The 17074-nt window shown below is 41.4% G+C and overlaps 1 protein-coding gene across 1 annotated transcript; it reads left to right on the top strand.

Moving 5' to 3' along the window:
- The first annotated feature begins 3464 nt into the window (after window positions 1-3464).
- Window positions 3465-5371, top strand: LOC108028142 (uncharacterized). The gene is made up of 2 exons (XM_017099798.3): window positions 3465-4206; window positions 4367-5371. The coding sequence occupies exons 1-2, from the start codon at window positions 3535-3537 to the stop codon at window positions 5279-5281; spliced, it is 1587 nt and encodes a 528-aa protein (XP_016955287.1). The 5' UTR covers window positions 3465-3534; the 3' UTR covers window positions 5282-5371.
- Window positions 5372-17074: the final 11703 nt, after the last annotated feature.

The following is a 17074-nucleotide window of genomic DNA, read 5'->3' as shown; positions in this document are numbered from 1 at the left end:
GGGGGGCCAGCGATATTGTGGTCCACACAGAACGATGGGACATAATTGGCTTTGGTCTGGAACCGTTTAAAAGTAATAGACTAGATTGTAACAGTCTTGTCTTAGGGCTATTTTGGGAAATGCTTCGTTAAATTTTAGAGTGTGAAGTTGCAAAGGTACTGCTTTAAATGGATAAACTTTTAAGCAGTTTGGAAAAAAATACGACAAGAGCTACAGGATTTTTAGGGCTTTATTGGTTGAATTCAACTTTTAAAGGATTTCTAAAATGTCCTCTCATTTTTTTTTAAAAAAACCTCCCACCATAAATTAATTTTCAATATTCCTTTGGCCCTTCCGAGTGAACCACTTACCAAAGCTAGTCGTTGTCCATCAATTACTTAGCCTTATCTGCAGAGGCCATATGGTGTCACCCCAACTTGCGGCCGAGGGGTGCAAAAAATGTAATAACAACGGGATGGCGAAATTTTTACACACAATTTAGACACATTTCCGCACGTAGTGGGGAGCCGGCCTAAGCTCCATGTGCCTCATCACGAAAAGCTGGGAAACAGAAGCCAAAGCGAAGAGGAAAAACCGCCGCTGCGGAAAGCGTCCAGAAGTGCGGCGGAGGGGAAATAATGTTGGTGGGCTTTCCAGGGTAAAAAAAAATGCCTAAAGTCTACTTTGGTTGTAAGAACATAAAATGCCCTCTCCCCAATGCTTATCGATCGAAAAACATAAATTCTTTTTAAAAAACATTTAAAAAATAAATTTAAATGTTGGTTTTACCCATGCTTAGCACTTTGGCAAGTAATTTATTAATCTTCTATAAAAGTGTATTAAATATTCAGTATTATCCAATAATACGTGAGGTAATGGTTTTATTTTAGCCGGGACCAACTTGAAATAACGCTGCCACTTGCCCCCAAAAATCTGTTAGCGTTTGTGTCTATTAAGCGTGAGCAATAAACTTCATAAATTCCACAAATTAGAATGATTAAATTTCATGTCCCTGTAATTTCTAGCCAGCAGACGTACCCACAGTTTTGGGTAATCAAATTTTTCACTGGCCGTCGACTAAATTAATGGAAAGTGATTCGGCAGAAGGCTAGGTCAACACCATTGATCTGCTGGCTAAACGCAAATACAACGTGCTTTCAACGGCGGATTTAATCTATCAATTGAATAATGGCTGTCAATCCTTCTTGACGGGTAATCAGGTTGGGAGGTTCGTCACTTTTCAAGCTCATACAGTAAATACAGCAAAGCAGATACCTAAAATAATTTTAAATTTTGGGAATATGTATTTAGTATTATAAGGTGAATTAATCGATTGATTTTAATCATGGCTTAAAAGCCATTGAATACAAGTGATGTCTACTGTTTACCGCGTGAACCATACGGCAATTGTCGTTTGTTCGGAAGCGACACGAATTGGTCATATGATGTCCGGCGATAATTATTGTCAATTTATTGAATGCTCATTATTGAAATATCACTCATACGCCACAGCGGCATGCTAATAAACCCATTGAAACGAGCGCTCGATATCCGCACCGAACTTTTAGGGCCGCAACCGCAGTTGCAACATTTGCGTGTGTGCGAGCGATAAATGTAGCATACAGCTGTCGTCGCGATATTATGTTTTATAAAAGGGATTAAAACAAAAGTATTACGACGAAGAATATTGAAAAAATAAATTAAAGCTTAAAAAACCTATTCTTTTACGAAGCAAATTTTTCAAATTTAATCTATAGATTCTTTTTCAAGGTTGTTTTTTTAAGGTTGTTGATTATTTTTAAGTAACTGAAAATGTAATATTAAGAAATAAAGTCACTTACCACTTAAAGCATGTAGCTTCTGATTTCTTTAAATATTAATAAAATGGCCATAAATTCTTGTTTACTTGACTTGTTACTTTTGGGAGCATTTATTAGTGATATTGCTATTATTTTGACCGCAATGTAAATAGTGCTGTATCAGTTGGGAGTGTCAGGTCGTGTCTATGTTGCTGCGGACAGGGTGACCACGCAATCACGATGACGATGCCACCTATTTCCAATTACCGATGATGCTGAGCGAGCAGCAACGACACAGCGAACCGCCGACCCACCGACCCACCGACCCACCAACCCGAAACCAAACCACCGCCCACCACCCCGCGTCCCGGCCATGATTGATTGCAACAAAACCAGATTTTGGTTACTGTCATTTAAGCGGCGACTAACTTTCGAGCCGGCCAACACCCAAATCGAGCCTTTATCGTTGCTCTTGACTGCGCCGTATGTTTAATGCAGGGGATAATTTTAATTGCGCCCCGGCTGCATTTTTAATTAAACGCAAAATTAAAAATTGATTGCTTTCTGACGCCATAACTTACATGGCGATAATGCCCCTGCTGCCACGATCCCCATCAGTAGGCTCTGGTATCTGTGTGGCACACTTTCAGGGCCTTTAATATTATAAAATTTAAATGGAGAGGAGCCCTGCGAAAGAGGAATGCAAGAAGGTATAGTATATAAAATTTGCATTTGCGTGGCACATGCAATGTGCGGATAAAGTTTGGCTATTTCGGGCTAGTTGTGTACTTTTTTCGAGTCCTGCCAGCCGGAAGTAAAAGGTTTTAAGCGGAAGTGCGCAGAGTTGCAGCGACATATTGTGTTTTCGTACGTGTGTGAATATGTGTGTGTAATTATATGCCGGGGTCTCCTAAATGTTGTGGAGACATGCAAAGCGGCTCTTAGCCAGCTGCTAGTTTGTTTTTTGAACGAGCTTAAATGGGGCTAAGGAAAATATTTGAACCTGTTTCGGCTCTTCAAAATTTGATAAACACCATTCGGGCCATAAAGATTACTCTGGAAATAAAATAATTACAAGTATTTTCTGCTCGGCGTGCGATTTCTTTTTTATTTAAATACAAGATTGATTGCGTTTGAATCGCTGATTAAATTAAGCATGCCAGAATGGTGATTTACATCGGGGTTTTGTTGTCCGGCTGACTTGCATTTATTACTCCTCATCGAATGACTATTAACATTTAAATGCAGCAACTCACCAATCGACCGTTTTGGTATTTAATTAATGCAATTATAATATGGCAAATTAATGCATTTTAATTCGATCGACCAGCGACCGCACGGCAGCATTTAGTGGGGGGAAAAGAATGCGAGGACATTGTCAATATGCCAACCGAATGCACTTGATTAATTTGTAAGAATTCTTTAGACTACCTATCAATATTAATGGCTTGACAATAAAATTTTCAAAATATTCATATAAATATATGCGAAAATGGGTGGCCACTTAATCAATTCAATTTCAATTTGTGCTGTCATTGTTGGCTTATACACTTTCAAACGTTTCATATTATAATATAAATATTAATTTTCATATTAACATAATGATGTCCACTTAATCAATTATGGGTCGTGTTCTTTTCAAGAGTTATTCTTTTTTATCAGCGTGTGATCAATCAGCCCCTGCCTAACACTTCTTAGTATTTCAGCTTTACATACAAATATTTGTATATTTTGAAAAAAAAAAATATTTTTCATCATGAATTCCTGCAAGCCAATCAACCCAAAGAAAAGGAAGGAAGTGGAGAAAAGCATGGCCTTTGAGCCCTATTTTATGTACAATATCTTCAAGAAGTACATGTCGCACCTGCGCTTTAGCCACCTGGTGCTTCATCGGAAGGTGCCGCTGACTAAAAAACTGCAGCTCGTCCTGGAGAGAAACGTGGGTCCCCATGCCCATGTGATAGTTGGCAATACGGTCTACAAGTGCCAGGTCTTGATACTCCGCATATATTGCGCACTTTTCAGAAACAACCTCAAGCGGGGTGATTTGGTAAAGTTTCCCAACGGTGTGATGAGCAACGAGTGTTTTGAAATGGCCTACGGCTGGATGATCACTGATCAGATTTACTGTCCTCGTGGTCTGTTGCTGGATCTCCTGGTAGCCGCAGATCGGCTGAAGTGCTCAGCCCTGGCCAACAGCCTTTTCCAGTGCCTAGACGACCACAGGCAGTTCTTCGACCTGAAGGCCTTCGCGTGCTTTTGGGAGGCCCAACGAAGGGGCCTCAGAGCGATGGGCGACATGATGCTGTCCAGGGTGGGCAAGTGCTTCCTGGCTCTGGTGTGCACAAAGGGGTATCTGCGTTTGGACGTCGACAGATTGTGCGATGTGCTCCGCTCGGATAACTTGGCTGTGCAGTCCGAGATCGAGGTAAGGTTTCCATCTTAGGTATATCCATATTTATCTATTGTTTTAAAAATTTATAGTTTTCGTTTTAGTAGTAGTATTTATGCAAATCAATATTTTAGAACTTCCTTCTTAATGTATTTCCTTACATACAACTTACTTACCAAATGTAATGTGCTTACAGGTTTTTTATGCAGCTCTACTGTGGCTTGAGAGCAACTATCAAAGGCGCAAAAAGTTCATCCCTCGCGTCCTGAGCTTGGTAAGGTTCCACATAATGCCTTACGCATTTCTGGTTCTGTGGGCGAGCCAGCTCAAGAACTTGCGGCCATACCTGGCGGATCAGATCTGTGCCATCATGTTTAATGCAATGCTGGCCAAGCTGGATAGGCGTATGAACCCCCTCAAGTCAAAATATACGTGGAAAACTCGCAACTGGATACGGGACCCCTTGTGTCCCTATGAAATTCATCTTAAAAGAAACGGCTGCTGCGAAATCAACGTTGAAGTATTCCTCTTCTACTTGAAGTGTATTCGAAAATCCCCAGATGCTTTTCTGGCTCGAATTAGGAGAGTAAACCACCAAAAAGAGAGCTTCATAAAGTGTGAAGGTTCCATACACGAACCCTCGAAATCAGAGAATTCAGGAGGAAAATCGCCAGTGGATTCGAAACTATCATCGTGGATGGAACACAATCGGGAGTCTGAAAGTGATTCTGACAGTCAATGGGCCAAAACCTCTACTTTTACCGCTTCCAATGAATTTAAATCTACCGAAGAAGAAGGAGATGCCCAAGAAAGTTCTACATTTTCGGATACTTCCAGTGAATTTTCTGGAAAATCCTCCACGAATACCACTGAAGAATCGTCTGCGGACTCCTTCCAGGAATCCTCTGCGGGCTATGGGAAATCAGATCGGAAAAGCGAATTAGATTCCGAAGGATATGTGCTCGCAGATTCTGAAACAGATTCTTCTGCAAATGCCGTCACGGATTCTGATACAGACTCCTCCAGACTTGTCCGCGCAGTTTCTGAAACAGATTCCGATAGATACTCTGATAGGTTTTCTGTTGGAAAACACTCTGAAGATTCATCTTAAGCAGATTCATTCAAATAATCAACCAGCAAACGTAGTTCTAGAACCACATCGCTGGACTGTTTTTAAATTCAATTAAAATTTTCTTTGATACGTGAGGTCTTTCAGTTGGAGTAGATTGGGTTAGGGTTCGCACTTTCGAATTTCTTTTTTTGGAGCCAACATGGAAGCACTTAAATTGGGCGTAACAAAATGTCTGACACGCCAATTATTTTGCTTTTTATATAGGACAGACAGACCTCCGACTACTCCGACCACTCCTGCTTGTTGCTGTAACTACTCCTCCGGATCCTGCCATTTCTTGTGCTCTCACTGTTCTGCGTGTTAGTTTTTATATGTGGGTGTCGGTGGCTCCCTGGGTGAAGGGAAATTTTCTGCTGCTTGCTTTTTAAGTGGTTTTATTGTTCACTTGTTTGTGCTGTTTGCAACAACTTCGTTACTTTATTTTCATTTGTATTTTCCTTTACATATTGGTTTAAAAGTCAGTGAGCCATGGCCAACAACGAAGATGAGCAGCAATTTGCGATGCCAGATAGGTCAGCTTGTTGAGAAGTTGGTTGGGTTTAACTGAAGTGAACTAATGATTGGCAATGCTATAGGGTTCTTATGGGTAAACGAACTTTAAGCTATATAGTTAACTTTATTGCATGATGTTTTTGACCGAATATCACTTCCATTACCCATTGAAGGAAACAAAAAATAACTTTGCAATCTGCGCTGAGTTCTGGATGGCAAATGCGGACCATGACTCTGGTTATTGTTTTGTAATATTAACCCACAGTCCCAGCACACAGAATGCAAATTATTTGAAAACTTTTTGGGAAAACTTTTATTTTTGTGTATGTCATAAGCGACAGGTTTTTATGGCCATGATTTACATTTTGTTTATTTGTTAATTGGAGTGCAGCCAAAAGCTTCATTAGCAGTGAGTGAAAAGTTTAATTCAATGCAATTAGCCAGATATTTGGCCTATTGATATCCCCGGATGCTATCATTACTGTCCAATAAGGCAGTTACAATTTGTTTTGTGGGCTATGCCTGGTGATTTATGGCGCATATGCTGTCACATCGAATTCCTTAATATAACTAATTGATATATGGCAGAAGAGTATTTTCGTAGGTAATAATTTCCGTTATGGCAAGAGGTCATATTCTGATAGTCATCTGACTCCGACAGGGAAAACAGTTCGAACTCTAGATTATAATCCTTGAATGCTTCTTATATTTTAAAGATGCTTGCATGCGGGCTTGCACAACGCAAGCATGCTCAATTCATTAAGATTCCCTCGTCTGTATGCTGGGAAATTTATACAACAGGTGAGCTATTCAGCACTTCTTGCCGCTTTTCTTTGCGTGGATTTTCTTCTGCTTCACTGGGTAAATGCGCTTTTCCTGCTCACATGTTGCCTTCTGCCAGTTTGCTGCTAGTTTAGTGCTGACATTTCATTAAGTTCGCCCCTGTTTGCCATTCGATTTCAATCAGGAAATGGAAGAGATTAAGGGTGGGTCCAAAGGCAATGACCCACATACTCGTAGATGCAAAATTCGTGCCACTTTGTCGGACTCACTAATTAGACCTTATTGCTACGAGGTTCTGGGAGCAAATTAGCACTCTGGTATTTTGAATTAAAAGCTATGGCGATCGAAAAGCATTGAAATCGAGGCAGTTAATCACTGAATCCAATGGAGGGGTATCGGCTCTGTTCTTTCGGTTGTCAGGCCCTCTCCATGGCACCCGGGAGTCGTTTTCGGGTCTGAAATGGGCGCCTGCGGTTCGACAAGGACCCTGAACATCGAGCCTTTTCGCCGGGCAACAATGGCGGCAATAGTAGCACCGATAAATACGAAATTTGCACTGAATTTGCACGCACGGCTTAATTGTTGGCCATGTTGTTAGGGCTCCGACGGCAGATTAAATCGGCCGTAACGCAAAACACAAGCGGGCTGGGGCGAAATGCGCTGAAAATGTGACAGGGCCCGCTGCCAAATGGACCCGGCTCAAAGCTCTTCACTGCGAACCAGCCAATCGAGCCCTGACCACTGGCAATTCACAATTTGCAAGTGCAGTTTGCCGTAAATTTTCCAATTTCAACATTTCATTTGCCAAATTTATGGCATTTTGCATACGCATAACGTTTTGTCATTACCTGCAATTCATTAACGTACTTTGATACCGGCCATATTTTAATTGTCGCTGAAATTGTTGATTATCATGGAGTGCTAGCCCTTGGTCATTTGTTTCAAAGTATTATATTTAAGTGCCTGCTGGCACATGTATTTTTGAAGTACCTATTTCAAGTTTTAAGTTTGATAAAATAGTTTCTGATCCGGGTTTGTGGTATTAATTCTACCAAAAAACCCTAACTTTAATTAACATTTTATGGTTTGACCACATCGAATAAACCGTGTCATCAACCCCTGGGTTCAATAAACTCAAAACTTAGAACTCCGGTCCCTCGTTCAGCCCTTTACAATGCAAATGCGGAAACGCAGACAGAGGCTGGCTGGATGATTAAAATATAATTCATATGCCAGTCCGAAGTTGTGGAACATTTCCGCAGTGGCAAAAAAACAAAAAATTCCGCCCCGCTACCCCCTGGCACATAATGAACACATACATATTCATAACGCGCACGCACACACACCGTTCGGCTGCGTGTGTGACCCACAGGTGTGTGCGTGTGTGTTCGTGCGAAAATATTACGACAGGCCTGTCTTCCTGCATGTGACATAAATCTTGGGCAAATAAATAAAATCCAAAAAATAAAAACCCAGGGCGGAATGAAAGATAGAGCGAAGACAGTAAAAGCAAATGAAAACGCACGCGCAGCAGTAAATTTTCAGGGGGACAAAGGAGGGCAAGGGGGCGGGGAAGAGGGGCAAAGGTGTTGGGGCAGGTGGGACATCATGAACACCTAGACGTGCCGACAATTTTTGCATTTAAATGCGAGCAATTTTCCGGCGCCAACCGAAAGCAGAAGCAAATGAACGACAAGGCAGGCGAAAAAGCAAAAACTGTTGCCTACTTTCTGGGGCCATCGAGAAGAAAATGGCGTTAAACGGATGTGAATCATGTGCGGAACTCCCTGCACAAAAAAATGTCGAAAAAATACGAATGAGCCAAGGAAAAGCGAAACAGTCGAGTGGCGGAAGCACAAAATGAAAACGATAATAACAATGCGGTGGCAGGCGTCTTCAATTATTGAAAATGGCGCGATTTGCATGGTAAGCGTTTCATTTGACAGCGGAAGTTCATTAGCGCCATCTGGCGTGCCGATGCCGCACCCAGAGAGAACTCTGTGTGTGTGTGTGTAAATTGCATTTTCCGAGTATCTGCAACACTTAATTAGAATCCGCAAGTGAAAAAGGGCGAAAAGAGGACAAAATTGATTGCGGCTGCGGTCAATACAGGACAGTTCGAAGGGTAGATAGTATCTTCAGACATTGCGTTTAGGAGGTTTTAGTTTTCGATTAAAAAAAAACCAATATAGACTTGTTATTAAAAGATCTTGTTCCGGATAAATAGAAGAAAAGCTCAACTAGACTATTTTGAGCTAACTATCAATTCAGTACTCTTACTCAAAGGTAAAATATTTCTTCTATAAATCTTAAAAATGTTCATACAAACTATTTTATTTCTTAAATACATATTCTAACTTTCCGAGCTTCAAACTTAAGTTAAGGAAGTTCAACATAAAATAAATTTTAAATCATAGTTACCCTTGTCAAAAAATAGTATTTTTTATTTAATTTAGAAGTAGTCTAACTGTGATTTGATTGTAACATTTTGGACCTTTTTAAATATTAATGTATAAAATAAATATATGCTTTTTACATTTATTCTTTTGTGTAATGATTTTTATACACTTTGTTTTAAAAATATTGTGAAGCCACAATGAGCATCTGCCCCGTCGAAACTGAAGCCGACCTGTTAGATTTGCGAACCCTTAAAAGGACTCAGTGCCACTTCATTCAACATTAATTACAACCGAGGTTTTTCGTAGTGGATCGGTCAATGCCCACCTTTGATTCCCGCCCTCCTCAGCCATCCAAGTCGAAGTTGATTTTATATTTCACTCGGTCCGTGAGCAGTTAAATCACCGCCAAGGCCACTCGGATGCGAAACCCACTGCTGATGCGAATGTGGCTGTGGCAGGCGTTCATCATCCACGTCATTATCGGGTTTTCCACATTTGGCAAGCCGCCGAAAGATCGAGGGCCTGTTGGCAAAAAAAAAAGGAAAGCGAAAAGAGCCACGTGAAAAATCCCCTCGGCTGCCAAATGCAGCGGTTGCTTTTGCTTCAATTGAATAATTCGTATGATAAACGAGTGTGTTTGCCGGCGCGAGTTGTGTGCATTTTATATGCCCTCAGGCGTTTCGATTTCACTTTTTGCTCTACACATTTCAATGGCTTATCCTGACGGCACTGAGCTGCTTTTAATGCCCCTATCAAAATATTTTCCTGCGCATAATTTTTCGACCATGTCTCATTTCGTTTATTTTCGGATTTGTTGGTTTTTTCCCGTAAACGCCGCTGGTTGTTTGTGACACCTCAAAAATATTGTTTGCTTCATAAATGTTAGTATTTTGTAATGGGCAAGCAAAAAACTTCATTCGCTTGTCATCAGATTAAAGTAGGAATAATGAATAAATGTAATTAAATGTATTCTCTCCGCTGCAATCTTTGAAAAACAAAGGATGAAAAAACTCAGCTAAATAATTAGGTATTCTGCCCACCCATTGATTGGCGCGGCATACAATTTGGCTTGATCTCCATTAAGTTCCGGCCAAAGGCCATCCATAATCCGGGGCAGGTAAGAGCCGGACACAAAAGGGAATAAATCGATGGGGCAGCAGCTGGTCAATGGCCAAGGACCACAAAAAGTTCGGCCTCCATTCTTTTGTGAAACAATTGCCGAGGAAGGCACTTCAATGTTAAGCACCGAAAACAGAACAACGAGCACTGAGGTCAGACCCTTTATTCGGGAATTACTAAGGCGGGTAGGGAGAAATCCCCCCTTAAAACTCCACTCACAATCGAAGCGAAGAGCATAACTCCGTGAGACTGCCATAAAATGGGAGATTACTTATCCATTTGAATAATTAACCGGCGGGGAAAATTAGCTCCGCTGGCCAGGCGCAGAAACTTCAAAACAGCAAGTGCCGTCTGTCTTGAAAAAGTTTGGCTTTGTAGCATATTGAGAGAGTGCCTTGAAAGTTTTCTTTTCTGGCAATTTCAATATTTATTCCACCAGTCGTGATGTCCTTCATCTCGCTCTGGAGTGGGGCAAAACTTTGGCCAACTATTAGCCAAAGCGCCAACAAATGGCCAACTTGTAGCTCCACCGCCCACCATAGCCTTCGTCTGGTTTTTGGAAAGCCTCAACCTGGTAAAGAATTACGAAGCATTGCGAAATTTATGATCCATTGAGCAGGCTGCCAGCGGAAGCGGAAATCTCCTGGCCGAAGCCAAAGCCCCCTGTGCGTGTAAACATATTGGCTGCCTGCGAGGATATTTACGGGCCCTCTTCGCCGTGTGTCATTGATGAACGGGCGGTGCTGTATGCAAAGTCCTGGCAGAGGTCCTTGCAGCACGGCAGTAGCGTGCCGAATGTGTCGTGTGGCAAAGCATGAAAAATGGCAAATTAACTGAAATTAATGGCGGAACATGCGGAAATTTATTAAAATTGATACGCTTAAGCCGTAGCGGCAACTTTCTAACTTCATTTAAAGGATTTATGCCTAACCCCCGGCAACCTGGATGGAAGCACCGGGCAAATACCCCCGGTAAGCCCAATACAAATATCAATCAAAAGTCAAATCGATAGGACTTAGCCAGGGACTAAGGCCGCATTCGCTGCTCCTGTTGATTGACCGGGCCGTAAATCATCTGGCTTAAGTTATCAATATGGGTATTAGGTGGCCTTCTCCCTTCTGCCCTGGCCCACGTATATATTTTTCCCTCGACCGTTGAAGTTTTCGTTTCAACGCATTTTATTTATTTATGGTTTCAATTTGCTTGTAAGTAATTAAGCCGAGTTTGCCTGGATTAGTGGCGGACTCTGAAATGGCCTGGGAAGCCTGTCAGAACATTGAACAGACAGCTTAGTGCCAGTAACAGATCAATAATAAAAAGGAAATATTTCTTTTTCGGTTCTTTCAAATAATTAAAGGAGCAGCAAATTTCTGAGTTGAGTTGAAGAATCTGAAATATGAGCACCCAGAGGTCGCAAAATATTATAAAAAATTGTCAGGCACTCCTTAAATTGTTCTGCATAAATATGGCACCTTTTCTTGAGGGTTTCCCCACCAAAACCCCACAGAAAATCCACTTTGCTAAGTCGGTTCTGGCTGTCGCTTCATTTAGCCACTTTCCTCGGGGTTTTGCCTGCGAAAATCGCTGGTCTACCTTTATGTTTTGGGCTCGCCTTTTTGTGTTTGGGGCCAGCCGCCAGGTCGGGTCACTAATGATGACAAATGTACAAAAACAAAAAGAAATACTGGGGCGAGGGGCCGAGTGGCCGAGTTCAAAGGTCAGACAGCGCCGCATATGTTGCGACAGAGTCCAGATGGCCGAGCCGCTCATTTGGTCTGCATGCAAATGACTTTATTTGAATTTTAAATGTGTAAATTGTGTGCCTGTCCGCCACGAGCTGGACCGAAACACCGATCTGCTCGCCCCCTGCTTACGACCTGAACCCGGCCGTTTGTCACTGATAACGGCCAAGATGGAAAAAGGCCGGGCCAAATGAAATTGCAGCAGCATCAGCGGCACAAAACTCTGTAATGGAACAATGGCGCAATGACAACAATGGCCGGCGCCAACGCCCCTCGGCCCCGCCCCCTCATCGGCCATTTTCGGGTAGGAAGGCGAGATGGCGGCGTAACGGAGGAGCTGAAATAATCATTTCCGTTTTCCGGCCCACGTTCAAGTCTTTTATCTCTTTCAAATTTTCGTTATTGTTATGCGTTTCCAAAAGGTTGCCTTGATACGCGAGCATACAGAAAATACGGAAACAAAAATGGTAACCTCTCGAAGAGGAAACCAGAAAAAATGAGGGGAATTTTTGACTCACCTGGTAATTTCCGGCAACAGAATTATCTTGTACACAGTGCGTATACTTAATGCATGTAATTTGCCCAACTTGCGCACCTATGTACCTTGTTTAGCCTTCGGTCGGTTCGCTGGCTCGCTGCTCCTGACAGATTTTTAACTAATTCGAAATGCGAGGAGAGTGATTTCAGAGGGAAGCTTCAACTAGTCGCGAGAGGGCATTCTGGCTAATCGATTTCGCCCCTCGTAGCCAAGTTCATTAACACGACACACCAAACGAAAGTTTCTAACACGCATCAAAGAGAAAGTTGGAGTGCTCTAGTCGTAAAATTAGATTGTTAAGCTAAGAAAAAATGATATAAAACACTATCAAATACTGCAATATAAATACCTATTATAAATTATACCACATAAAATATTTTAATGGACCTAATTTAGAAACAAACACAAACTATATATAGCTTTATAAAAAATTAAGTTTCAAATATCCAATATTAATTAAATCCAGCGTCTTCCGCCTTTCCTGAGCCCATCACACCCTACTGTTACCCCGGAAACACTAGTTGGCCAAACTAACCCAATAAAAGGATGAAGGACGCATAAATTTAGTTACACGTTTTCGGCGTTGCCTTCGTTTTGGCTGATTTTTTACGGCATTTCAATTAAGTTGCATAAATTAAAAGTTGGCTCGATGGAAATTCGTGGGCGCGGTCTATAAATCACAACAGCCGCTAATTTGATTAGCCGAGCTGCGCATCCATTCTTGGCCTTCAGTTGGCCTCAGACTCGACTCCATCAGGTTAATGGGGTCGCAGGTGTGAAAGAAAGTTTTCCCCCGCATTTATAGTATTCGAGTCATTTGCATAGGGCGGTAATTTACGACCCCTTGCGCTGAGCCAATCAGTCTGATACAGAAAATTAACATTTTCTTTTGATTCCTCCTCGCCAAAATTTAATACACTTAATTATTTTTGATTTTCCTGTTGATTTCGGGCAACTTAAACGAATTTCACGTTCATAACGTGGAGGAGCGAAGGCGAAATGAAATGTTATATTATCGCCACTCACGCAATGGAAATGGCAAAGTTTTAGGTAAAATGAAAAGGAAACAGGGCGGGGGAGCAAAAAAGAAACAAGAAAATTGTGGCCAACTGAAGGCAACTTGACAAGATGCCAAAAACAGCGAGAAAATTTCTGTGGTCCATGCGGCCGGGGGTTCTGGTGGAGATGGGACTGTCTCCTCGAATGGAATGGTGGTGTACAAAAAGGTGTGGCAACTGTTGCGGCTTCCGTCGCTCGGAGATGAAGTCCGACCGGCGTGGTGGGGGATATTTTTGTGCTTAGATAAACTGTCATGATTTAAATAGTAGAAAAACTTTGTAGTCACTGTGGCGTGGGGACAAATGCAAACCTCCTGCACGGACAGATAACCTCAGAGCGAGTGTGTGTAGCTGTGACACTTTTCAACATGGCAACTGTCATCTTGCGTTTGTCATGTCCTTCTGCATTGTGGCATTGAGTTCCAGCCCCTCACACCCCAAAAAAGCACAGCCCATCCCCAGTTGTTGATTGAATAAACAGGCAACCCCAAAGTGTGCGTGCTTGTGTGGCCCCAACTCTTTGCACAGTGTAAACTTTTTTGACATGGGAGCGACGTGGGGGAGTGGTGTGTGCTTGTTCCCAGCACGGCAAAGTATAAAAATAATATTTACATGCTGACGAAAATAGTCAAAAAGGCTTTTTGCTCGTTACACACACATTTACTTTGGAGCAGGTCAAGGGGCTGCCAAAATGCAAAATATGAAAAGCGAAAATGCTTTGAAACGCAGGGTCAATTGATTTTACGAGGGTAATGCTCAGAAACAGCCCTGTTTATTAGTTGCTGGAAAACCAATTTGAAACATTATCTTATTTGATATATATCAATTTAGATAGTGGAAAGTTGGATGGTAAAAATGGACTAGAAAATTCGTTGTGAAGTGAAATAAACACTATTTAAATACTTAAGCTTCATTGAACAAATCCTACTTTCCAAAAAGCATTGTAATAAATAATTTTCAATTTCACTGTTGGAAATAATTCAATGGCCTCAATTTGTTGTGACCCTGTCCGTCAGCCCAGTTGATTTCCATTAAATTTCCAATAATTGTGAATTCGTAAGTTGACCCAAAGTAATTACCTTTTTATTTCCGCAGAACGATTACCCAACAAAGTTAATTACTGGTCTTAGCCTCTGAAAATAGTGGGTAATTAATTTTAAAGCTTGCCACGTAATTAAACAATAAATATGGGAATGCGAAAATGTTGCAAGTAAAACAAATGGCAAATTTATAAAACTGTCGGCGTCTAGAGAGCGGGGCGATGGGCGGACAAAGCACACATCAGCGTTGGACAGTCAAGGATATGTGGGATAAACAGGACAACAAGGCAGCCCCATATGGGGCAGCAAGATGGAGGGGACCGCGGGGCAGACGGATGTGACAGGACGCGGTAGTGCCGTTCTCATTTAAAATTAATTATACGCCGAGTGTTGCCGTGGCTCTGCATCATTCACTTAATCGCTCGTTTACTGACGCATTGCGGCGAGCGAGAGGGAAGACGCCGCCGGAGGAGAGCGGGACGGGAACAGTCGGATGCAGAAGGACGGATTCTTTCACTATATATCTAATTAATGTGCTCGTGCTCTTCATTTGGCATAGTTTATGGTCTCCACTTTACATTTGAAACATGATGTGCCACATTTGTCATAGCAAAAGCAGTTAAATAAATTAGAATCGAAAAATGTAAGCGACACTTTAAAGGATTTTAATAAAGTGGCGATAAAATTTATTTATTTGTCACCAAAACTTTTGGATATATTAAAGGCCTGATTGTCGGACTGAATTATCAGCACTTCGCTTCATCAGATAATTTCTTCATGATGGGGTAAAGCTTAAGCTTCAAAATGTAGTCTCAAGGTAGCATTAAATAAAAATGGTTACATTGATATATTGCAAATGGAACCTTTGAATCGTTCAAGCATTTAATTGGAATTTTTATGAATGCTTTGACCGATTTCGGCTTTAAATTCCTTTTGATGGCCAACCAAAAATCCCCAAACTTCATTCATTCGACTCACAAAACCAGATATCGAATATGTTATTTGCTCTTTTTTAGTTCGTTTGTTCGGATTCATTGAGCATTTTGGTTTTCGCCGCTGGCAACTGAGCCCGCAAGGAAATTGAAAGCGTATCGAAAATCCAACCACGCGGCCAATGCGGCAAACGTTGCAAACAAAAGTTTTCCTTTATGGGTGTGTGAGTGTATCTGTGAGTGAGTGCGTGTGTGTTTGTGCGAGGGGGCCATAAAACAGAAATTAGTTGCAATTGGAGTTTGCGCTTTGCTTTTGCGTTTTGGTTTTGTTGCGGTCGGATTGGTCTGACCGTCGTCATGTTGCATCCAACTGTCCCACTTCCTCTTTCCTTTGCCACTCCCCTTCCCCCCATTTCCCCGCTGCAGCTTGCGTTTCCGGTTTGGCTTGGACAAAGGGCAAACTATCCGAAATATCACATACTAATTTACAGACTTTTTCGCCAGCTGAAATGCGTTTTATTCTTCCTTTTATAGTGCCGCCACATGAACAACAAAATAAAAGGGGGAACGACAAAAAAAGAGCCAAAAGTATCGAACATAGATTTTTGTGGATTTCCAACTTACACATGCTTGAATATGAATGCGCCGGAAATGTGTGTTAATAGAACGGAAACGGAAGTGCCAATCCCACGTTCGGTTTTGAATTCAAGTTGAGTGGCATAATTGCCGTAAAACATATTGAATATTCTGGCGTAATTGATATCGTTAGTTGGCGGACAGTTAATTAGCAAAGCTCATTTTTAATTAAATTTTTGGTTATTAACGTGACGGCTGATTGTGATTAAATATTTCGAAGAACATACTTTTTAGGTCGATAAATATATTCAAAAATAGTTTTTAAAACAGATTAAGTGAACAATTTTGGTAATTTCCGTGGTCCATGTTGATATTATCAGGTGTAATTGGTTTACAAGTGACATTAGGCATAATTACAAGAGTATAGCAAAAACGTAATTAGGCCTGTCAATTGTGAAGATAAGCCAATAAATTGATTTTCGCGTAGATATTTCCAAACAAGTCTGGCGATCTCGTCTGATTGGCTTTAAGTTCCTGTTGCAGTCCCGCATACCTATTCGTTTCGGTTGAGTGGCGAATCAATAAAGCCAGATTAAAAAAGTAGATGGCCTCCATACCGCAAGGGAAAAAACATATGCCCCACATAACAATCAATAAAATGGGGAAAATATTTTCTGCGCCATTTTAAATTGACACAATCAACAAATCAGAAACGGTGTCCATCAATACGATGTTTACAGTATGCAAAAGGTAGAAAACAAATTTGACCCTAAATTTGTTGCTCTTCCATTTGGCGCAAATTCGAATAAATCGAAAGCGGCTGCTATGCAATTCGCTGTGCCAAAAATAGGCAGTATTTCTTGTTTTATTTGCTTATATCAGTCGACAGGACCGGATCTTGATTTGTGTTGGTGTGTTTCCCCCACAGAGGCAGGACAAATTTCGAAACCCCTTCGTTATTTTGCGCATGGTTATTTTATATATGTTGGTAATATGCACCTGTGCTCACTTTTCGACCATATTTTACGTATATATTTTATATTTATTCAATATAGCTACGTTTTACTTTGTTTTATGACTTGACAACTGGCAG

This window comes from Drosophila biarmipes, chromosome 3L (assembly GCF_025231255.1).
Source record: "Drosophila biarmipes strain raj3 chromosome 3L, RU_DBia_V1.1, whole genome shotgun sequence".
NCBI lineage: Eukaryota > Metazoa > Arthropoda > Insecta > Diptera > Drosophilidae > Drosophila > Drosophila biarmipes.
This window is presented reverse-complemented; position numbering and strand designations above follow the sequence as displayed.

Excerpts from the sequence above, each read along its gene's own strand:
- LOC108028142 (XM_017099798.3), top strand. The coding sequence starts at position 3,535 with ATGAATTCCTGCAAGCCAATCAACCCAAAGAAAAGGAAGGAAGTGGAG. Across the intron at positions 4,207-4,366 it reads CTGTGCAGTCCGAGATCGAG|GTTTTTTATGCAGCTCTACT; the intron begins GTAAGGTTTCCA and ends ATGTGCTTACAG.